Genomic DNA, 25,210 nt, shown 5'->3' with positions numbered 1-25,210 from the left:
GCATAAAATGAAAGTGCTGAATTTTAAAGTCAGCAAATCTCATGCGGATTCCACCTCAATTCAGACGTTATGCTGGTGTTTGGAAATACAAGCCTTTCTGTAAAATTTCCATTAAAATCCAATTTACCTACTTTATAATTTTAAAGGCTTAAACTATAGTGCGTGGTTTACGTTCTCTGTAGCCTTGAAACTGATTTGGTGTTTTCCTAAGCTTTGCTGAATAGTTTGTGACCTTCCCTCTCTCCTCCAAATGTGTCTTTTTAAATATTAATACTCAGAAGTCAAGGAAAAAAACATGCATGTATGTCTGACAAAGAGATAAGGACAGTAGACTATGGCTTCTAAGGTGAGAAAAAAAGGCTCCTGGGAACAGCTATAAAACATATTTAAAAGTGAAAAAGCTACCCAATGAGGAAATGTACTCAAAAAAAGGCTTCCCCTACTCTGTACATTATGTAATTGCCCAGTTTGGGCTTGCAATATCACTGCACGATAGAGAAGTGATCTGGGGAGTGGGGGCGAATAATGGTACTTATTAGGTAGTAGAAAATACATAAAATGAAATTGTGGTACGGTCCATTAAGTAGAAAACCTTCCAATTACGCAATTGGATTTCCAAGCACTTTTTTCTATTATACCATTACTTTCCAAGACTATAACCATTTCTGTAAATACAGAAGAATATATATTACAAGAATCTAGACTTGTAAAGTCTGTTCCTGAAAAATGCCACTGAAATTTCCATTATAAATACACTATTTGCACCCAAGAAGAGAGATTTAAAAACCTGGAGCTATTGTGATCAAGTTTTAGTTCTAAAATAATAAGGCTACTCAAAGATTCAATCTGATCATAACCTCAGTAACCCAAAGCCATATGTACTCTTACAGTATGTCCAAATGGTATGTTGATTAATTTCAGGTTTTGCATCTGCACAATATATTATGAACAAATATGAGCTTGCTCCACCTACACTCTGACCTGAATGAAAGTCAGAAGCGCACACTCCATATTAATATACCCTTCCTGTCAGCAGAGATAATTAAGTGATGTTCAACATTACACCATCTGAACTTGGTTAGCTTCCTACCCGCGGACAAATAAAGTTCATGTCTGCCTAAAATATACTCTATAGGCACAATCCATCAGAAAATTCATGTTGCCAACCTCGTGTCCCAAGCACAAAGGCAATTATCTGCATTATAAGCCTCCTACGTGAACTCACAGGTTTATAAGAACATGCTAGTTGTAACATGTTCTCTCTAGTGAAATATCAGAACAGTTTAATTTGACTTTCTCTTTTTATCCACATCCAAACATTTTGATAGTGTTGTTGCTACTGATTTATGGTGGGATTCTAAGAGGTCAAATTTCCACTGAGGAAAACTCTGGGTAAAAATAAAAGGGAATTTTAAATGTGTAACCTCCCTACATGTCAGCAATTGATTTTTAGGTATCAATGTAGATTTAATAGTAACATTTAAAATGCTTAATATATTGAAGAATTTAAACTGAATGTTGGCATGAATCTCAAGTCATTTTGCCTTCAGATTCTGAAATCAGATGATTCAGTTCAATTTATATGGAGTATTTGATGGACGTATTGCCACTTCAAAACACCTAAATCTAGATTCAAAGCTTGCTTCTTTGCCTGCCTTTAGTAGCAGCTAAATTAAGGATTGACAGCACTGCTACCAGAAACCTCAGATCTCTCCAAGATAAATGAAGGAATGCATCTTGCCCATTTTTGGTTTTGAAATGAAAAGCATGATTTTCAGAGAATCACCATGGTTGGAAGGGACCTCTAAGATCATTTGAGTCCAACCTTTAAAAAAAAACAACACACAAATAAAACCCACAACACCACCAACAAAACAAAAACAACAAAACAAAAACCACAACACCCCACCACATCACACCCACCCACAAAGCAATAATCTTTGGGCACTAGATTATGCCCTGAAGAGCCATGTCTACACTTTTCTTAAATCCCTCCAGGGATGGTGACTCCACCACCTCCCTGGGAAGGCTGTTCCAGTGCCTGACCACTCCCTCAGTAAAGTAATTCTTCCTAATATCTAATCTAAACCTCCCCTGCCCCAATTTCAGACCATTTCCTCTGGTCCTGTCATTATTCCCTTGGAAGAAGAGGCCAACCCCCACCTCTCTACAATCTCCTCTCAGGTAGTTGTAGAGAGCAAGGAGGTCTCCCCTCAGCCTCCTCTTCAAACTAAACATGCCAATTTCCTATTCCAATGTGAAAGCTTGTTGAATTAATTATGTCTGACGTTTTTGATAAGTCTTTGCTTACAGCCCTAAATCTTTTCTAAACTAATTTCAAATAACGTACATAAAATCATATGAATGAGACATGTGACAGAGGCCCTGATCATTTCTGACTATGAAGGACAGATTTCTTCTAGGAATCCCAAGTGCTGACTGGTAAACTCCCAGTTTTAATGGTAACTTGATGCCCAATTCTCCTACAATAATATTCCATAAGCATAAAGGAAATCTGAAAAACTGAAATGAATTTTTCATTTAATAGTTCTCCAAATTCACTCTGCATTCTCCAAAAAAATTCAAAAGTCTAGGCTTCAGCCTAGAGATTATATACATCTAATGCTAGATGATGGGCACAATTTACTGTTGTAATCATGAGATCTTTTACTGGTTCAAAGATTGAGACAGCGTAATTTGATGCAATTCTGAGCTACCATATTTGAAACAATAGGAATCTCATGCTTGCTGCTGTTATAATGAACTTCACATTTTCTAAGTATCTGTGTCACTTGTTCTTGCTCTCTTTATCCTCTTTTCCTAACACCTCCAAAACCAGTTTCTACTATACAGCAAGAAAGCTGCTACAACAGCAGTGCAAAACACTGGATTTCTTAGTTAAACTATTAATGCTTGTGAAGTAATTAAAAAATTTAGAAAGCCATGGATATGGAAAGTAATTTTACTAAAAATAGTTTAAGGGCAATGGATACTGGCACTCCTATTAAAATAAAATATTTTCTTATTGTACACCTACCCGTTTCAAAAAAGAAAGATGGACATCTTGAAATCACAGTGTAAAATGAGAACCTTTGTCAAGCACGCGCTTAGAGCTGCACGGGTAAGAAAACCACTTTCAGTGTCACAGGACACACTACACTAAATTGTCTCTCTCCAAGAGATGGAGACTGTCTGAATAACCTCCTTAGCACAAGGGCTCCCCGTGTCAGATACTAACTAGCACAAACTAGTGCCAGAAATAGCAGTCGCCTCTTCAGTGTGAATGGCCATAGGTTAACACAGCTTCAGGTTTGCAACAGCAAAAGAAATGTGTGCTCTCTTGTCACTGAACATTACAGGAAGCATCTTTAGGGAAGTCAGTTCAATGCTATGTCCTTGAAAGAATTTTTTTTTTGAGACCACACATGCCACCTGAATGAACTTTGCTTGCTTACATTGTTTGCACTGGGGTTTTTTGTTAAGTTATGTATGACTTGGTATCAGTAATGCCACATAGACATAAAATAAATGACTTCTTTTATATCAAATTTGTATTTTCTGTTATTTTCAATTTAGGCAACAAAGATCTATGTTTTAGGCCATCTTCCATTCTCATTCTCTTTCACTACTGGCAAATATATTAACTGATATGTTAATCTCACAATGCACTGTCCTACTAAAATAAAGTAACTGCTTTAACATCATATATATACACACATATATAAAACATTAACTGATGTAACCTGAAGACACTTCATTGTTACTGAAAACAAAGGTACATTCCTTGAAAATAACATCATAAATTGTTTGGGGATTGTTTACGCATATAGGCAAATAATTTGTTCATACAAATGAAAGATACTCTACTGCACAAGGGGAAACTGTGGTGCGAGAGAAGATAGTTCTCTGGTGTGTCATGTAGACTCAGATGATCTGTGGCACTGACTTCAACCTCTGATTAATCTCTCCTTTAGAGTGACGTTAGAATATCTGAGATGGCAGGTCTACTTCAGCATTGTTGAAGTTTACAAACATAAATGCCTGTCACATTTCAAATGAGACTTAAGGTCCTTTAAAATTTTACCACTTCTGGAAATTTTTCCTACAGTCTTCCTATGCTGGTTTTACCTTGTTCATGAGCTGGAAACAGTATAGAAAGTTTAACAAAGATGAAATAAATGTATGCCTCAAAATAGCTTGATTTAAAGACTGTAATTAAATGATGCCCCAACATTCCACATTACCAGAAACATTTGTTGTTGGTTAACCAAAGGAAAATATTTACCCATCTGCCACACAAAACAGTGTTCCTGACATTCTATGAGGAACTAATTGCTATGGATAATTTGATCTTTAAAAATGAAAGATTTGTGGTTCTATCATCACAAAAACTGTAAATGTCAAAGATAATTCATCTGGGACACAAAAGGGAAGGAAATGCAACCTTAGAGCCAGAGAAACATTGTTGTCTTTTTATAGGAATATACAAATATTGAAGAACACGCTTGTTTTTGGAAAATGTTAAAAGTGAGAACACAAAAGGCTAATTTCTCTTTCCAGAGAATGTGTGTACGCAAAAGGCCAACTGTGGAAGTAGTGTTGCACTAGATAAATCAAAATGCATGCAACTACCTACAGGAGACTAGCAACAGAGAGAAACCCATATGTAACCAATGTGTTCAAACAGAAAATTAAATGTTGTTACTTTTACCAACAACTTAAGAGACTCTCTACAATAGCTTGGTTTATGAAGAACACCTAGAATTTAATCTGAACAAATGTTTGTGGCTTTTTTTTTCCTTTCAGTAATTACAATGGATAGAAGGAAGATGTAGACAATAATTTTGCACCTCAGTGATTAAGGCTGTAAAACAGCAAAAGAAATTAAATTAGGATACGCACACTGAATAACAGCTTCTATCCAGATAAAATGTTGTGATGTGTACAAATAAGGGAAACCATGATTTAGATTGAAGTCTTGAACTAAGTCTTCGTGCAGAGGTATTTCATCCCTCCTATGCTTTTACAGTACCTAATGCAAGCCAGCACTCAGCAGGACTAGTCTACAAATATTACATATGAAATCGTAACATAGTGTTTTCTGTCTTCCTCCCAGAAGAATCAGAGTGGACAGAGTATGCTCTTGGAAGAGGAGGATTTATGACCAGGTCAGGTACCAGAGAGATAAATGTCAATGAAGAAAATCTTAGCAAATTAGAAAAGATGCAAGTTGCATGGTGCAGTCATTGCAAGTGCACATATTTATGCACTCGGTATTACTCAGTTCTTTTAACAATCATTCTTTATGTTAAAATATTTGAATGCATTTACTACAGGAACTGAAACCTCATTCTTCCTTCACAATGATACGAGAATTTAATCTGCTAATTTTACTGGAATTACCTTTCACTTTTAACTGTAAGAGATTTTGTCCTGTTTTATGTTACCTGACAGGGTTTTTGATTTTAGTTCCAAGGTTTTCCATAATAATTTAGTTTGCGAGTTCTACACACATTTTAATAATTCTTTGTATCAAGCAATTCATATTAGAGACGCATTAAATATTCTTCATTATTTCATGGGTTTATGACAACATCAAGAAACACACTTCACATTTCAAGTTTTAAGTGGTGGTACAGATGCAGTATAAAAAGGCATTTCATCCATTTGAAGATCTAATAGAAAGTATATTGTAGTCATCTTACATGAAAAGTGAATAACTACCTAATGTGTTAGAACCACAGAACCTTTGGAACACCTAAGCACACAGTTGAAGAGGTGAAAGAGTTGGCACAACAGAGCTGCAACAGGCAACTAAGGACAGAGAGAATGGTGGGACCACAGCAGGCTCGTGTGGGGCCTCAGCACAATCATAATAGCATTGCACAAGGAAGACCTATAGGTCAAAACCCATCTGGGCATATGCATAAAGATGACAGAGAGAACCTGCCTTCTGAAAGTTAGCATCCCAAGTGTAAAAACAAGATAGATGCCTCAAGTAGGTAGACAGATAGGTAGACAGGTGGATAAGGAATACAAAGAAGCAAGGGAATATTAGTCACCACAGTAGGCAGTCGTCTCAGCGTAACAGCTGCCTGTACATTGTCAAGTTAATCACAGGTGAGGTGACAAAGATGTTCTGAGGAAAGGTTTGAAGCAGGGTAACAAATTGGTTTAGTGTGAATTAGTAGCGTGCTCTTTCCACGTGCAAGGGAAAATCATGGCAGAAGCAAAATCACTGAGAAAGAAAGCAAAGAGCAGTAATAGATGGGCAAAGCAAACAAGAGCTGACATCTGAACACCATTTAAAATACAAAAGAAAACATTCAATACTTCAAAAAGTCTCTGAGAAAAAGCAAAAGCTTTGTATTCTACACCACTAAGAAGGCAGACCCAAAGAGCAGGAAGATGATTAGAGCAACGGCTAGAAAAATAACCTTTCATCAGTATTTTGAATAGCTTCAAATAGCTGGGTGAGATTGTATTTATCAAGACTAGAGAAAGGGATTTTGCAATTGCAAGGAACAAATTGTAGCTGTACACCTTTTATTGAGAGAGTCTGCACCTTAAAGTTACCTTCTAGAACAAATTAGCTATACTTAAAACACTGGATAGATGTGAAGATCCTGAGAAAGGGCAGAATTGAGCAATAAGGGATGGGTAAGAATGTAGCGGCTTGCCCAGAACAATTAAAGTAAACAAAAAAAGATTAAAACTTCTCTAAGCTTAGGTGATCAGACATCGTACAGATGTAAGAGAGGGAACATGTTTAAGTTGGACAAAGATCCAGAGAGAGGCTAAATCTGTGATTCATCAGCACAGAGTAGATCCTGAATTTATGTTCACAAACATAATTTTGCAGGCATGCAAAAGATGAGAAGATGAGAACATATAGAACACATATAGAACACATAGAGAAGATGGCAGGAAATATTTGTGCCCAATTGCAAATCACCAGCATCCATATTGTAAGAGTCACGCATATGATGAAAGCTTGGGCTACTGAGAACTATCTGATTGATCAAACTCACACTTGTAATCTTGATGTTGATAAATTCTGTTGACTAATAACTATTACCATGAAAATCTTAACGAGAAAAGAACTTCCTGTTCCATACAAAATGAGATTTTTCATATTTTAAAATTATCATATAGTGAAGGGATGACATGAATATATATTTATATCTTTGTTACCTTCAGTAAACAGAGAACTTCAATCCATATAGAATTACCAGTATGGAAAAACATTATATATATCACTAATGTAGAAAAAACAAAACATCCTTGTGCAGAAATGTGACAGAAGAATCAAATTCTACACACTGAACAGACGTTACTAGCAGCAATGGGTTGTGTCAAACAAATCCACCCTACAGCTATCATGTGGGCTATGAGCTCTTGAAAAAATAAGTACCACCAGGAAAATCAGATAGAAGTCATACAAAGGGATTCAGGAAAGTTTTTATGAGAAACACAGTAATTGTGGAAAAGTAGAAAGATGTTATTTATTTGCACATATATGCTTTGGTGTGAAATAAACTCTTGCGGAAAACATCTAATACTCTATTTGTCTTAAATTCATCAACTGTCATCTGACACAGAATAAACTTTCACCACTAGTTGCTGCATTTTCTGGCAAAGTTATGAAATTTTCCTTGCTGAAAATCTGATATTTTTGTATGTCACATAATATTGAATCAAAATAGCAAAACCCACCAGGACAAGAAGCGAAATCTTCGAGCAGATAGAGGTGTAGGACTAAGCAAACTGCAGACCACACTCAAGTCAACATGGTAAAGGAGCTGCAGGCTGCAATGTAACTTGAACTACAAGCTGTGAGGAGGTTACGAGGTTCTCCAACTGACTCTCAAGGAATACAAAAACAAGTATTAAATTTGAGAGGTGGATCAAACAAAGAAAACCAATAATCTTCAAGCAACAAGAAGCTAAAAGTCCCAGTTTAGTCTCACTGAGTGCAGTAGGTGTGATGGCCTCGGGCAAGCAAGAAATGTGCACAGACACAGGCAGACAGCTCATCATCTTCAAATCCCAAGCACTCTGTCTTGAGCTCAGATGGACTGAACTGCTAAATTAAAAACAAAACAATACAAAACAGCATATTGATAAAGTTTGCAGGGACATCATAAAGCAGTCATATCTCCACCCTGGAAGCCTGTGTGCGACTAAGGAGAAAGGGCATCTCAAGTCAGTTGGGAATTAACTCCTGGCAAGGTAAAAAAAAAACAAACCAAACCCAACCTATACCCATAAATGGAACTTTGTGTGAACACCACCAGATCATCACACAAAAGAGGATCTGACTCAGTCATCCCATGAAAAGCAGGATGTCATCTGATCAGAAAAAGACAAGCTATAGAAAACATTATTGTCAGATACAAAATTTGTGGGAGTTGCATGCGGATTTTCCCTCTAACAATATGTGGTAGGACCCACAAAGAGAGTGAGCTGTTGACCGTGATCTGTATTAGCACCAGAGACAAAGGGAGAGGAGGCAGAAATGTGCAGAAAGGGATCTATCCAAAGCAATCTGGAATCAAGCAGTAATTACTTAAGACTGAGAGGCTGCAAATGATTCTGCAGTTAGAATCATAGAATCGTCTAGGTTGGAAGAGACCCTTGGAATCATCAAGTCTATCTACCCTACTCTACAAAGTCATCCCCTACACCATGTCCCTTAGCACTGCTTCTAAACGTCCCTTAAACACATCCAGGGATGGTGACTCAACCACCTCCCTGGGCAGCCTGTTCCAATGCCCGACCACTCTCTCTGTGAAAAATTCCTTCCTAATGTTCAGTCTAAACCTACCCTGTTGGAGCTTGAGATGAAGACAGACAAACTCTGTATTCCTCAAAAAAGAGATGGCAAAAATCTTCTTTGAAATTGGTATACAAAAAGAACGATGCTATAGCTATATTGTATATATGCTTCCATGCAAATCCTAGAAAGTCAGCAACGCAAGAAGGATGAAGTCATACCTCTGATTTTAAGTAACAATTGATTTGCAGGGCACCTTGAAAATCTTGCTTAATGGAAGGCTAAACATTAAAGGAATTTCATTATATATTGTGGTAAAGGGAAAAGTCACCATAGTAAGACTTACCTTAAAAAGAAGAGGCAAATATATACAAAAGAGTAGCCAAAAGAATAAAATGCTCTAAGTGGAAACTATAACAAACATATTGAATTGTACTGAAGCTATATCAAGTGTTTAGAATGCAAGCAAACTATGGAATAATGTTTATTTTTTATCTATTCACTTAAATGGATCCTTAACAACCATTAATTTTCCTTGCCCTTCATTGACCCTTTCCACTTTCCCAAGTCTTTCTGCCACAGAGTGCCTCAAGTCAGAAAAGTAGTTTTTCACATCAAGTAATCCTACTTCCCAGCCCTGTGAGGGGATGCACATTTGTACCAGGCTTAAAATTGTATTTCACACTCTTAATACATACATGTATTATACTGTGTATTGTATTATATATTTGAACTCAATAAATTTAATCCTGTCAAATTTATTTTAAAATCCAAACAAAATATTTGTCAAAAATGAAAGCAGCGTCAACAATTTCTCCCAGGGGAATCATGTGCCTCTATTACTCTTCTCCCAAGGGAAAGTATTATGCCATTGAAACACACCGCTTTTCCCTATTTTTTTGCAACATGCATAAGAAGCATAAAAACCCTTGAGTAAATGTATCTTTTTAGTATTGTACAAACATAATAAAAAATTCCTTGGGCAAACACTAACAGTTATACCTCAGGGAATATAACTGTACTGATAGAGAGACAGACAACATATTGTAAGGCCTCTGATTTGGCTGCTTGATATAACAAGGATAGTGAACAGAAATGACAACGTGAGATTAAGTTTTAATTTGAGATTCAAGTAAATATTGAGTTAATATCATATATTCTAAATATTGTTTTCTGAAAATAAATCTCAGCTTGTCTCTCTCATATCTCCAGACTAGAAAAAAAATTTAACACAAATAAAAGCATCTGTATGTTATCAGAATCGACCCTATATTTCATTACTAGGTTTTTTTTGTGAACTTCTGTGCTATTAGTACATATACTTATGTATATTACACGTAAATTTGCTTGAGGCAAAATAGCTGTAGAAATCAGATATTAACGTCCTTCCTTCTATCTATCAGCTTATCTTTAGACCTCAGACCTAAACAGGTGTTTTCATATTTCTTTCTTCAGTTGATTTTTTCCCTTTGTTAATGGACAAAAGTCAGATGATGGCACTGATTTTTGGATCTCTCATCAGTCTTTGAGGTGGTTCACCAAGTTTCCCATGGTTCATCTCCACGGGCGATGGAATATAGTCTGAGGTGTTTGTCTTTTCACACGCTTCAGGTGTGATCAGACAGTTGGGATGGGAAAGTGACAGCACATTATGGGATCTCTCACCCTGTTCTGCCTTTTCTTTTGTTCGATGTGTATGTGGTGCCTCCAGCTGCACTTTAGCCTGCACAAGTCTGTCAACTAGTCTGAAGACAGCACTTAGCTTTCTGCGTCCTCTTTGAACAGTGGTTTGACAGTCTGCTTGGATTCACTGTTGCAAGCCTAATTAGGATCCTCAGTAATGGCAGACTGGCAGCCACTATCTAAACAAGATTAAAACGAAGATTGATGAAACAGACAATGAAAAAAGTAGTTTCAGCCCAAACTTAGCAGTTGGCAATACAGACACTTAAATGCCCTAATACGGATGCCTTAACAGCAAAGACAGTAATGTTCTTTCTGTAATGAAAGACCCATGACCGTAATACACCAGGCTGAAATGTGAAGTGCTTGGCTTGGAAGTAAATTTAAAAGCTAATCGGAAGAAGAGTAGCATGAAAAAAGGTCATGTAACTCTGCAGAGGATGTAGATATTTGAAAATCTGGTTTTATTCCAGCTTGGAATGAAATCCAACAATTTTGAAATTCTGTCAAAGAGATTTCAGAGCCCAGGCTCTCAGGTAGTCTGCCCCACTATCTTGGAACCACAAACCATAAGAAACTTGAAACTATTTGATGGAAAAACCTCTTAGCTGGCTTCAGTCAGAATCTGAGCTCTTAAAGTCAATGGAGTTTTTCCAACATTTAACTAATTTACAGAAGAGAAACCACAGGCTTTATTCATTAAATATTGATTCCAATGGCAGTGTATTGCTGGCATGATTTCTGCACAAGCAGCACACTTTTTGGCATATGTGTTAAACGAATATATGTGAAACAGTATATAAATAAAACATGTATTTATTTTATAATTATTAATTTTCACTTCCTAAAATTAAGGCAAACTGTTTTAAAAAAAAAATTAAAAACCCAAGGAAACAAAAATCAGATCCACATTTACATTGCTCCCATGAGGATGCACCAAAGAACTATCAGGGGATATGAAGTGCGGTGTAATTTACACATTTTAAGTGTCCATTGTAATCAGCTGTTTCTTGCAGTTTCTTCTCTGTGCTGATCTGCAGAATAGGTACAGGCTCTGTGACTTGGCTTTTCTAACACTAGCTAATGCTTTTGGCTCTAAGGTGCACAGTTCAAACTTGGCTGATGGTTATCACACACTGATTCTCTAAAGTTGCCCAATTTAGAGTCTGACAGACAGCCACATTGATAAAGAGCTGAGCATGCACCGCCTACCCTCTCAACTACCTTCTAACTTCATCTGAGACCAAACCACCAGAGCATTCAAAGAAAAAGATCTTCACTGAGAAGGCAAAATCGAATCAGATATTTTATAAACCACAGGATGGTTTACAGCCAGACTGACAAATTGAATCACACTCTGAAGGGGACCAGGAGCTACTACTGTACAGCTCAGGTTTGAAGAGTTCACACCAATTTGAACAGCTTAAGAGATTTAAAGTTCTATTTTGCCCTTCACAGAACATCAAAGCACCTGGAAAAGTTCTGACCCAAAGTACCCTGAGTCTTCCGTGAGGTACGTCTCTACGATGTTATCACCTGAGGATGCTGGAGATGCCATGAACCCCAGCTGCAGGGTTCTCCATGAAGCAGGGATTCTGTGGTTCCAACAGCCCCTGTCTCCTGTACTACAATGTTTATTTATGAAAAATGTACCTATCTCTGCAATGTTGTAAGAGCTCTCAGGACACATTATCTCTCCTTTTTCATACATATCCAGGCAAGTCAAACATGAACCCTGTTTTAAGGAGATCACACATGAAAAGCTTTCATTCCTCAGAGCATCTCAAAATGCCAAGTATGTTAGTTTTGAAAGTCTCTTTTTAAATTAGAGCTTGTAGGAAGCTACTTTCATCATTGGTTGATTGAAAGCAGAGAAAGCTTGAATCATCCAGTTCCTTTTCCGTCCCCTACTTTCCCCCCAGCATATCTCACTTCTTGTTCAATGCAGAAATGGAAAATAACATATTTAATAACCTGTGGAATTTTTCCCCACTATCATCACAGAGAAATGCCCAGTCACATGATGAAAATCGGTCTACTTTCCTAGGCCAAGGTAAGCTGGCACTGCCTGAAGGCCTTCTTGTGGCCTTCCTCCAACTACCTGAAGAGTTCTAAATATGTGTCTAACTCCTCGGCATTGCTGGCTCAGAAGCCAGATCAAGTACAGAAGACCAAACAAAACAGGCTTTTATCCTCCTTTAACACAGCAGGCCAATAGTACACTCCTGCAAATTTCCTTTTACTCTTTTGTGTTCTCCTTGTGTTTTCATGTTCGGCCACTGCTTTTTAAATTAATTTGAGCTGACAACAAACTCCTACTGCTTCCCATTCTTTATATCCTCTGAAATATAGGAACTTTTATAAGAAAAAAATATTTATCTAAAGATAAACTTTTATTCCCTTCCCCAGAAAATTTAGTGTAGTTCTCAAGATTACATTTCAAGAAACCCTTACAGCCTGGAGCATGGTATCATTTTTAAGACTTTGTATAAGAAAATCATAGAATGGTTTGGGCTGGAAGGAATCTTTAATGATCATCTAGTCCAACGCGCCACTGACCACCTCTTCAATGTTCAGGTTCATTGATTATCATGTATCACAACTAGTGCCAGAGCTAACCCGTGGGTGACCACTGAACATGCCAGGAGCAAAAGGATGCAGTCTAATTCCCAAAAAAGGACACTTGGCAACTTCGTGGTGAGTTCTGTCCTAGAGGATCCTGAAGAGGCAACACCATGTGATGTGCTAGCTACTTCTTCATATTACCATGGTTTTTTTTGCCATTCATCAGGTGACAAATTTTCTAGCAGCTTACACCAGAGAATCCAGTCTCAGAAAACAGGTTAGCATGACACACACACTTTAGTACTTGTGTAATTAGCTTTTTCATGAGCAATACTTACAGATGTCTACTTTTTTTTCATTGCAGAATTTCAGTTTGTTTACAGCTTTAGCAGCACTGACTACCTAGTCACTTGCAAGTAGAGATAAAATGACTGAACCCTCCAAGGAAGCTTAGGAATTTTAATAAAAGATAAGGCCCTTAGTGTGGATGACATTCGGAAACCAGTAGATAACACGTTTTTACAAAATCAAAGTAATATTTTTTACATCTATATTCTCGCAATCAGAAGAAACAGCTGTTATATTCATTTACTGAAATTCTGAGAGGAATCACACCCATTAATTAATTTTCCATTTGAAATGAAAGCATCCAGGACAAAAAACCACCACCAACAAAAAAAACCAAACCGCAAATCTTATGAAAACATTTATAAATAAGCTAAATAATACAAATCCTAACATCCAGGACAAAAAAAAAAAAAAACACCCCACAAAAAAACCCAAACAAAAACCAAAAAAAAGAAAACAAACCCCAAATCTTACGAAAACATTTATAAATAAGCTAAATAATACAAATCCTAACAAGGGAAAAATTATGTGAGGAGGTGAAAAAACTAAGACTCACTAAAGCTAAAATCAGCTCTTGATATCAGCACTCCTCAATTCCATACGCTCTGTGGAGACCACAAAGTAAGCTACTATCTGCTAAGTACTTCCAAAATAGAATAAATTATCTTACAACAATCTTCAAAAATATCACTGTTGATTATGAAGTGTCCACAAGAGCAAGCTAGATATTACATCATTATAGTAATTGTTTCTAATGGTGTACTAAACATTTGTATTAATGTGCTGTTAATCTATTTGCAGATAATTATCCAATTTGATTGACAAAATTTCAAAAGAAAGAATTTAAATCGACACAAATATTACTGAAGCATACATGGCAAAAATGTTACAGCCAGAATAAAACTACAACATATATACTGGAAAAAAAAAAGGAGAAAAACATAGGAGATCCTGCTCAGCTAAATTTCACAAGCAAATTCCCAGCAAACACTATGAAAGGGGTGATAGGGTATAAACTTCTATCTATACTTTAGACAAAACTAATGAGATAGCTTCATTAGTGCCAGAGGGAATGTTTTTAAAATAGAACTAATGATTATTAGTTCTCCTTTAAGACTAACAGCTGAATGAAACAATTTAGATATTCATTGATGAGTCAATTAATGGTGCTTCAGGGTTAGAAACTTTAAACACTGAATTTTCATGGTAGCTAGGAAATCAGTTGTATTTTAGGGAAACCTAGGTAAGCTAATGCACTGGCTATACCTCTACTGGTGGGAAGGAAGGAGGCAGGACAGTTCTGCCAGTCAGGCAACATGACTTTGGAGGAAGAATTGGATTAGAAATAGTTTTGTCAGATCTTATCTCCACTTTAAGTTAATCCTCTCTAGCTGTCATTTTATTTCACAAGGACACTCATCCTGTGGCAGTCAATTGCATATTGGTTTTGCAGATGTTCAGAGCCACCCTCAGTTCTATGGAAAATACTTATTTTAATACACTGACTGTCTCAACCAATGTGTATAATATACCTTTGTTTTATTAATGTGTTTTATTTTATTTTTTTTTAGTAATTTATTCTGGTTGGATGGTTGAAGCAATTTGCTCTCTATGGGAAGATATTTGTCTCTCAAGAGGAACACAAGTGTTTATAGTGAAGATATAAAAGCAGGGAGGAAGGATAAGCAGCAACCAAGACTATCATATCCAATTAAAATCACTGGTATAACAATAGGATAATATAATTAATTATGACAGCAATTTAAGAAAGCAGGACAAAGACTAGTCAACATAACTAGAAGAAGAAAATAATTATTACACCTTTAAAGATCTTGGAAGGTCAGACCCTCAGTTTTTTTAGTTCAGAAAACAGCATACCTAGCAAGATCCTGAAGAGAATGGCAGTGATTGAGTCATTGAAAGCCACGTAGAGCAACAGAAAGAAATTTATAGGAAAGCATAACCAAAGAGTTGTCGGCATGACAGCAAATATTATGAGTTTCTCATAATAATAAATAAGCTTTGTTTTTATAAACAAAAAATACTTTTTCTGTTCACACCAGAGAGGTAGACCTGATTCACATCTCACAATCATGCTATCCTCTGGCATAAACTAGAAATCAGCATCATGTGGATATCCATGTATAATAAATGTCACATCACTAAACACTATAAATACAAAATTAAGAAGATCCAGAAAGAAGAGAAATGCAGAAATATGTTGTGACTTTCTTACGTTGTAAAACACACAAATGCTCCAGTTCCTTCTGCCTTTAGATAGAAACTTATATGAGGGTCTCCTTATACCACCAAAACCACAGTAAAGGATGTAACAGCATGGATGGCCATGCCACGATCCTCAGGGTATATCGGTACCACCAGACTGGTAACATCAGGCAGGCTTTTATCTCACTTTTCACATCACAAGCATCTGAGGCATGGTTGATTGCAATATGAACATGTCCATCTCCTGCTTCTCCTCAGCTGCTGCTATTAGCAACATTAATTAAGAAACAAAACCAACATGCAGCCAACACAAGTGTACCAGCTGAGCTACAGCCCACTGATATGCAACCTTACTTTTCAGGAACATCAAGTTAAGCCCTAGTTCTAAAATTTTTATCAGTGCAAAGGACCTGCAAACAGCCACCAGCTCCTATTCTTCTAGATCTAGACCCTCTGTGTTGGGATACATTTCCTGTGATGTTTCCTATTCATTTTAGATATTAAAATAAAACACTTTAGCTACAGCGAGCAGTACATTCTGCTACAAGAACCTCATCACTAAATAATAAGTCTGAATTTTGCTCTCCTCCTGATACTTTCCCAAAAGTACAGAAACACAAAGGATTACGATGACTTTAGGTTACAGTCACGGTAATGACACGTATAATACAAATCTCTTTGGAGATGACTTATTTCACCACTGAGACTTTTATCTTTCATTTTTCTGTAATTAAAATATCTTATATTTGAACCCGTACCCTATGGTGAACAACTGTATATGAAATCTATACCAACATCATTCATCAAGCATGGGAAAATAACAGGAATTTTCACATCCATCAGCTGGATGGTCTATATTCAAGGCTGTAAGAAGATAAAAAGTCAAGGAACTGAAAAGTTAAACCCAAAAGCTTTATAGGATTTTTACTGAAAGGTAAAATCTAGAATCCTCCAAGAACCCTGCTTCCCTTCTTGCAGGTTAAAAACGTCAAAGAGAGTCTGTTACATTTAAAGGAAGAATGTTTCAACTTGTTCAGCATTCTGAACATCCCTTTACTAGAGATCTGGAAGATCCTATGAAGTTAAGAATCATTTAAGCCTCTAGCTCAGTTAGCAGCTATAAATTCTGCATTTAAGGCTGGAGAAAGACAAAAAAAAGAAGATATATTTCATTATTTGTCATTAACAACAAAAAATTACAGCGGAGCATGCTGAATGGGATTAATTCAACCACAAGTTATAACATAGAGAATGGACTCAAAAAAGGCAAGTATGCTCTACAGGACAGTTCAGGTCTAAAAAATTCAAACTCTTAAAAAAAAAATATGGTGAGAAAGATGATCTTAAAGATCAGAGCATTCAGCTTACTTATAAGAAAGACAGAGGGGCAGAGTCACTGACAGTGCAAGATTTGATTTTAAACTCTTTCCTAGATAAATTCCAGTAATTCTTCATAATCAACATATACAATTATGATAAAAGGATAGGAAAATGAGACAAAAAATAGCAGTAGCAAGTTCATATGGCTGCTGCTGATCCTTCACCTTCATCACTGCTACCTAAAAGAGAACAGTTTGAACAACTGTTGACTTTAGAGACTTTGGACTTGTATTTTATTTAAATAGGACTGTTTAAAAATTCCCAGATATCATGAATAAACTTTCACAAAGAAAACACTGAAAATCTCTGAAAGAAATGATCCTTCATATCTGCAAGACAGAAAAATTACCTTTCTCATTATTAACATCAACTAGCTACTATTACTACTACATGCAGTAGTGCCCAGAAAATTATGATGTATACACGAACGTGATAAGCCATCAAGTCAATCCTCAGCCTAATGCGAAATCCAACAGGCTTCGCACAAAACCTTTTGGATGCTTTTCCAGTCATCACTGGATCAATTAATCACTGCTGAATTCAACTGACAAATCCTTTCTCATCCAATCTCTGTGTTGCCTTGACAAGAAGAAACTCTTCAGGCAGTGGAGTTCATTTAAAAACATAAAATCCAGCAGTGGTTTTAGATGGCAGACGAATATGCTTTTACTTTTGCAGAAAACATGGATATAAAAAATAATGTTACTATTTAGCTTTTATGCACTATTGACAGGTACGCAGGCATTACTTTTACTTTTTACCAAGGGAAGAAGTATTCAAGTGTGATTCAGTTAAATGTTCAAAAGTCACATTGCACATGCATGGCAGAAGAGGAGAATCCAGCTTTACTAAATCCCAATTTGGTGCTTATTCCTCAACGTACCCAGGACTGGCAGTCTATGACACACATGTAAAAGGCAAATCAACATATTTTAAATGGCAGAAGAGCAAAAGGTCAGGATTTACAACATTTTAAAGAGGCATCTGGGGCAGATGGTAGCTAATAGCTGAGCTACAAATTCAGCTGTGCCACAAATAGAGGCAAGGTACCACCCAGCACATGCAGTTAAGGGATGCTTTAGAGAATAATGTCTTTTCCAGAGCTTGGACTTGATATCTATCTGGAGTTTTCCACCTCTCCCTGCTGCATAGGTTATCTGTCCACAACTGAACAAAAACAACTGCCATCTGTTCCCACTGGAAACTATTGAATTTTTGCCACAGTTTTCAGTGGAAGCAGAACCCAGATGCATCTGATCCTTAACTCCTGTTTTCAGCTGCATTCGCTTCACCTTGCATCTGTACATCACACTTTTAACTAAAGACAGGATAGTTTTCTTTAAGAATACAAAGAAAGAGAAGAATAAAACAGCCAAAAGTCATGATAACATTCCCTAGGATACATACAAATCTCAATGAGCACAGCATCACAGAATAAGGTTTGAAAAAAAAAAAAAAGAAAAAAGACTCAGTTTCCATGAACTTTGGACACACAAAGGCTGAATAAACCTTGCGGAGAAGAAGTTGAATAGACTTTCCTAATTCACAGCAAATAAACTGTTTAAAGAAATAAGCCTGCTTAGAGTTCTGTGTAACACTAAAGCAAATCCCTGTGTTCAGATCTAAAGGATCTGTGGTTTGCTGCATGATCAGGTCTAAAGTTGAAACCTGGTGAAACAGTAACTATGTCACTATATGAAAAAATTCCATTTTTTTTTTTCAAGTCCTTAAGTTTAAAATTACCTATTATTTTCAACAGAGGAATAATAATTAAATATAATGAAACACAGGACCCTTGCCATCAGGAATAATCTCATTTCCTAGAATAAATGTTACTTCTCATTCTATTCACAGTAACCACTAGAAAAAACATGGTGAAAGTTCAATATTGTAAGGCATTTTTAAATTACATTTGGTCCCTAAACATTCACTTTTCTCTTTCTTTTTTGCTTGCCCACTACAAGAACTCTTCAGTACTTCATTTACAGACTTTATTCTATTTCCCTTGTCTATTTTAACATTTCATTTATAAAGAGTTCTTTTATTTGTGAAAGTAGTAGCATAGCTTCTCTTCATCCAAGATAATGTTATTTTAGTACTGTCCCACAGCAGCCTGGGGTAGAAAAAATACATTTTTCTTTGGCAAAAATCATCTGTAGTAGATCATACTAATACCTAAAAGCTATATAGTTTTATTTTTCTTTGAAAATAAATATAAGCAAATAAAAATACCTTAAAAGGTTGGTACAATAAGCATGTCTTCATACACACAGGTCAACATACGGGACTTATTGCTAAAACGCTCAGATTTGGTAGCTGCTACTTTTGTTGAATACACATTTTAAATAATTACAACCCAGTTCTGTGATGCATGTGAGCTTAACTTTAAATAGATGTTTAACAGTAAACATTTCCAGTATCTCTGGCATAATCACTTGCATGCTTGAACTCCTGATATTATGGGGCTCAGTAACTTCAAGTTTATTGCAGAACAGAGCCTTTGAATAATAAAAAGTTAATATGTTTAATTACACAAAGAATATAGTGTAACAGTGAGGTGATAGGTGGTACTGTCTCCAGTCGGGAGCTGACAATGCTCACTGTATTGATGGCTTGAAATTGTTAAGCTGCCACGACAGCTTTGTTGGCTAATACACATTACCAATGCTCTGAAATTTTTGCTAGATTAACTGCTGAATCTCACTGCTGCAGTTGAATAGTGTTCTCACCTCTTTCTGTAAGAGGTCACTACCCCTGCAACAGAACCAAGAGAAGGGACCTAGCAAGGGGCAGCAAGGTATACAGTCACATCTGCCAAGTGTGCTGCTGGGGAGATAATCCCTCTGTCCAGGTGGAGAACTGACAGCTGGAGGTGGCAATGTCATCAGCTCTCAGACCAAGGCCCTCCTTGAGCTTCCCTGTCAAAACTTCAGCAAAATCCCTGGCTGATGCTAGGGTTCTTTCACCCATGGCTTATTGGATTTTCAATGTGTAAAGTCCTCCACTAGTTGACATAATTTTCCTCTATATTGAAAAAAAAAGAATCAGCTGCATCGTCCCTCCCTTGTAGTCTTGTTATCAGCTCCTGGAGTCTTTGAACAGACAAACATATTCTTATTTCTGCACACAGTTGATAAGATAGTTTCCTTAGCTAAACAGAAATAAAGTTGTAAGCAGAGACGTACTGATGGCATTTCAGCTCCATTGAGGACACCCAGTTTGCTTCCTAAAATCTTATTTCCCAAAGTTGCTTTCTTACCCTAGAACCTCCATCACTACCTGAGTTTCCTGGCTCACTCCTCCTCCTGCCCAGCCTTCTCACACTTGGCTTTAAAAGTTCTCACAAAAGTTCTCAAGGCAGACTCAACACATGGATATTCTCTCTCTTCACTTTCCTAAACATTTCCTACTGTCATTTTGAAATGGCTTCCACCAAGGTTGACATGGTGATAGAGACTTTCCTTGACCAAAGAGTCCCTGCCCCTTTGCTAAAGCACTGATTTTTTCTCCTTTAGTTTTCTGCCACTTGATCCTGGATTTTTGCTTTTGTGCTGAGCTTGGAAAGGACATCCTATTCCTTCTCCCTTTCCCTTTCCCTTATATGGCTTCTCACATCCTGCAAGTTCATCCCAGATCAGAAGAAAAACCCCACCCCAAAATAAAATGCAAACAAGCGGCACACAGTTCCCATCAGTCACCAGTGCTGTCAGATAACATGGCAATTTTTGCACAAGGTAGTTGTTTCTGAGATGCTTTTCAGTAATCGCAAATGTTTCATTGGGAATATTTTGCTACACCTGTGAAACCTGGGTGATAATTTAAGGGTACACAAAGATCTCACCCTAATGAAAAAACCTGAACGAGTCACCAGTACATCCCCAGCAAAGGATTTTCCCAGGTGCTACCACAAAGGTAACTGGGGAGAGGACCCAGTCTCCACTAGCTCTGTACCTCTACACTCCTTAGCCCCACTGAATGTCACTATTTCAGCAGATTTTTTTGCCTTCTGCCCCTTCATCCCCAGATTAAAGCAATGAAGAGCATTACAAAATTCGGCTGGCCCCTCCCCTCTCTCTTTACATGAATCCTTTTGCTGGTACAGAGAGATACTGTGATACCAGCTCCCAAGTCTTCCTGCCTTTTTATGCCCTACAGAGGGAAAATTAATACATAAGAGTTAAAGAGAAGATGGGCTTTTATCTCCACAGGCAGAACCGTCTATTTGCATCTTAACCTCCATTTCCTTGAGTATATAAGTATAGATCTCGTCTCTGCAAGCTCTAGAGATACAAAAGCTGGAGAAAGAAGAGATCTAACATTACAAAGCAATGTTGCTTTAAAAAAAAAAAATAAATTAAACCCCAGAACGTTCTTTCTTAAAAATAAGAATTTCAAAGAGTCAGAATAAAGATAAATTCTACCACAAGGAGTCTCCAATTTACAGACTCTCTACTTACATAGGCCAGCGTCTGACTATTTACCCTGGAAAAGTTGTTACTTGCATAGTAATCAAGCCTACACTTAGTACAGCTGTCGCAGAGTGAATGAACCCTCTTCTCAGGCAAACAATGAGGGGCTTCAGCCAAATCAGTCGTCTAAGAAGGAACCAAGCAGCAGAGACTATGTGAGGTTTGGGAATAGAGACTGACAGCTGAATCCAACCAGGCAGCCAAAAGCATCTCCTGGGCAGAAAAGCCATAAAAAAACCCAAGGGCTTGTCTACATATGCAGTTGATTCTTATTTACTTCATAATGTTTACATGCTAAATCCACTAGGTTAAACTGAATTTCCAAATTAAACTGCTCATGCACAAGGCACAATCTTTGGAATAGGCATGTCCACACTGGAATTATTTAGGAATATCTTAATCCATTGGCTTTATAACTTATATAACATATTATACAGCTGCTGGTTAAACTGCAAAATAACAGTTTTTAATGTCCATTGGCAAAGCTATCCCAACAAACTTCTCCTTGCACAGACACTGAGTGTTTAAGTGCAGTTGTTGCACAGTTCACACCCCCCCAAACAACAGAAATAAAATATTGCACCAAATGTACTTCCTAACTGTCAGTTTTATCACTCACACATCATACCCCAAAGAAATGCTGTTATGCTGGCAAAACATGTAACCTAGAGCCTGATGTGAGACTCTCTCCTTGAACCCCACTCACAAAAGAAGATAATTACCTTTGCTGGTAGTCTTACAGACTCCAAGAAAGAATAAGTATTGGGAGTCTTCTGTTATTGTTGGTTTGTGGTTGGGGTTTTTTTTTTGTTGGTTGGTTGGTTTGGGGCTTTTTTTGGAGGGGATATGGATTGTGGGTTTGGTTAGTTGATTTTTTTGTTGGATTTTTTTGGTGCTTTGAGTTGCCAACGCCAAAGTGAGAACTCTAAAATTGTTTATTTTCTTGACAATTTTTAACTGTGACAACACATATGTGGCAATCTCAAAAGATGAAAATGACTTTTTACTATGCTCGAGTGTGTGAAAATAATTGACAAAGAAACCGTGGGTTTTTTTGTTCAACTTTAGGAACAATAAGGGAGTTTTGTCTCACTGAGTTATTGTAGTTGGAGCCCTGAACCCTTCTGCTTTCAAACTGAAATGTGAAATATCTTACAATGCCACTTACTGAAAAATAAAACATTTATGATTTGGGTGATAAAAACAGTGCAGAACAAACTAAAACATCCCCACAAATTGTTTACATCTTATAAGGCACTGCAGACATTTGGATAGAGCAACAAACCCTCATAACTCAGAATTAGAAAGCCTCTATGTGTTTTGAGGACAACAGAATGCCTAGCCAAAAAAAAAAAAAAAAAAAAAATCAAAAAAGAAACAAAAAAGCCCTTTTCCAACTAACGTTCCTAAAAGGCATTCACTTGAGACTACATACGCAGAGTTAGTTTTTAAGCCTCAATTTCTGAAAATCTAGACAATAGGAAAGTAGAAAAGTAATTCAAGTTACAAATAGATCCAAAGAGAAAATATTGTACAGAGAAAGTGTATTTCTATGGACCAGAAGAAAAATATATTTTTAGCCATTGATTGATGCTGAAGACCATGAAAGCATGTAAAAAAACCACATTTGAAACAGCACAGTGCTACATGAAAAGAACCATGCCATTAATTTAAAAAAATTACACAAGTCATGGTCACATTTGATATGCAAGTCTTCCATCTCTAAATCCTGACGAGCTTTTTGAAAGTTCTGCCCATATTGCTCACAGTTTTGGTTTTTTTAAATAAAGAAGTATAACTTTATCCTATTGTATTAAATTCTTCATTCAGATCCAATCCTTCACAAATTTCATTACCTTACTACTCTACTCTCCTCAGTGGTACACAACAAACCATTATTGAACATTATTTTACATAAAAAATGAAATGTCAATCTGGTAAACGCATTTTGTTCACAAGTACATATTATCTAAGTAATAATACATTTTTTTTGTCAGTTGTAAAGATTTTTTTACTGAGGGACACAGTGAGCAAGGAAGTAGCAACACAATATCCATGAGCTTCAAACAGAAGTTTGAGGGCTAATTCTTCTGCGTATTTCCTAAATGCTTTTGCTCATGTGGAATGTAGTTATACTGTTCTGTATGCACATTTATGGGCATGAAAAAACATACTTGCATGACAATCTTGGATTAGAGAATATTTAAATATTTAGTTGGGGTTTGGGGGTGGGTGGTGGTTTTGTTAATTGTTTTTATGAAGTCAAATACACTGAATATTTTGACAAACAGCTGCAGTCTTGGTCAATAAAACAAGAAGTTACAGGTGATAAACACATACCTCTGTTATGAATGATTTGGCTGTTGAGGGGTTCATTACAAGAATAGCCCGTCTCAGAGTGTCTCTGTAGCGGTTCAGTTCTTCTATTCGCATAGTGGCAAAGAGCCCTGTGATCATTTTATTGATGTTGTTTTCTACCTTCTGCAATGCTACATCCATTCCCTGTTGAGATACTTTGTCCAAAAACTCTTGTATTCCACGGATATCTAGGAAAATCAGAAGTGAAACAAGTTGTTAGCTGTTAAGTGGAAAAAAGACACAAATAACTGTTCAGTTGATGTCACAGAAGCATTTCGTTCAGTGTCAGGTTGAACCCTACCGGCTTTCACTTAATATTCATTGGAGCTCTTGAGCTATGCTCATGGCATTTCTCAAAGTACTAAAAGAGGAGAAAGAACGGCCACTCATCAGCTACTGTTCAAATGAACCATTAGAAAACAAACGTACAAATACTTCTAACAACTTTCCTAATTTGGTCACTCAATCATCACACTTGTTCCTTATTTTTCTTAACAGATTTTCATGCTAAAATCCATAAATAGTAGTGAAACTATGAGGATTGTAACTTACAGGGCTTCCTTTGAGTGAGGGTTGTCAAAAAGTAACCGAGGGGCAGGAAGGTAGGAAGCAGATTGTTTTCTTTTGAGACACTTAAAATTATATTATCCATTATGTAGCTTAAAGTTTCTAAGTGAACTTTGGACTGTTCACTCATCAAAAAATCTTAATGTGGTTCTAAATTGCACAGCTATTTATTTCCTTCAGAAACAGAAGCCAGACAAATAGTTGCAATGGTACTGGCTGCTCTTGTCCGATACCCTCACTGGAGGCTGAACTTAACAAGTTCTTTCATTGCAAACTGCTCTAGCAGAGCTTTCTAGCTCACTCCAAGTAAATCCTTCTTAAAATATGACTTGGAAAGGAAGACTCAATCAGCAAAATGCCGACTGTGCTCACCACCTATCTTGTAATAACTATACTGTTGCTTGTAAACTGAAATAGGTAAGTACTCTCACATTGTGTTGCTACCTTAAGCACTCAGCTGTGGTCACTCCTGCAAACATGAGGCAAATGTGGCTGAAGGTCCAGGCTGCAGGGCGAGAATTATCTAACTCCCAACCCCCAGCAAAGCACCAGCAACATGACAGAGAAACCTGTGTGATACACCCTTGAGAAGATTATGAAGATGTCACATGCGGATCTAACATGGAACTATGAAGGTGAAAGTATAAAATCAATGCAACTAAAGTCTGGCTAGGAGCCACAGCAGATGAACACTACATGGTCCAAAGGGAACCTTAGCAGGAGTACTCCAGTGTCTATATTTGATGGGCCTTGAGGGAAAAGCTGGAAATACCTAAGGTAAAAATATTTATGCTGGAAAAACTATACCAAAACTAAATTCAAACTTTCCTCTTTTCCT

General features: G+C 36.9%; 1 protein-coding gene across 2 annotated transcripts in view; it reads right to left on the bottom strand.

Moving 5' to 3' along the window:
* Positions 1-25,210, bottom strand: part of GRID2 (glutamate receptor, ionotropic, delta 2) — a 730,075-nt gene that overhangs the window by 258,633 nt on the left and 446,232 nt on the right. For both annotated transcript variants that reach the window (XM_014942655.1, XM_014942664.1), the window contains exon 4: positions 23,788-23,993. In XM_014942655.1, the coding sequence (XP_014798141.1) occupies positions 23,788-23,993 (206 nt within the window). The remainder of the gene's footprint in view (positions 1-23,787; positions 23,994-25,210) is intronic.

Source organism: Calidris pugnax, unplaced genomic scaffold, assembly GCF_001431845.1.
Source record: "Calidris pugnax isolate Ruff unplaced genomic scaffold, ASM143184v1 scaffold15, whole genome shotgun sequence".
Taxonomy (NCBI): Eukaryota; Metazoa; Chordata; class Aves; order Charadriiformes; family Scolopacidae; genus Calidris; species Calidris pugnax.
The sequence above is the reverse complement of the archived record's forward strand: the minus strand, read 5'-3'. Positions and strand labels throughout refer to the sequence as shown.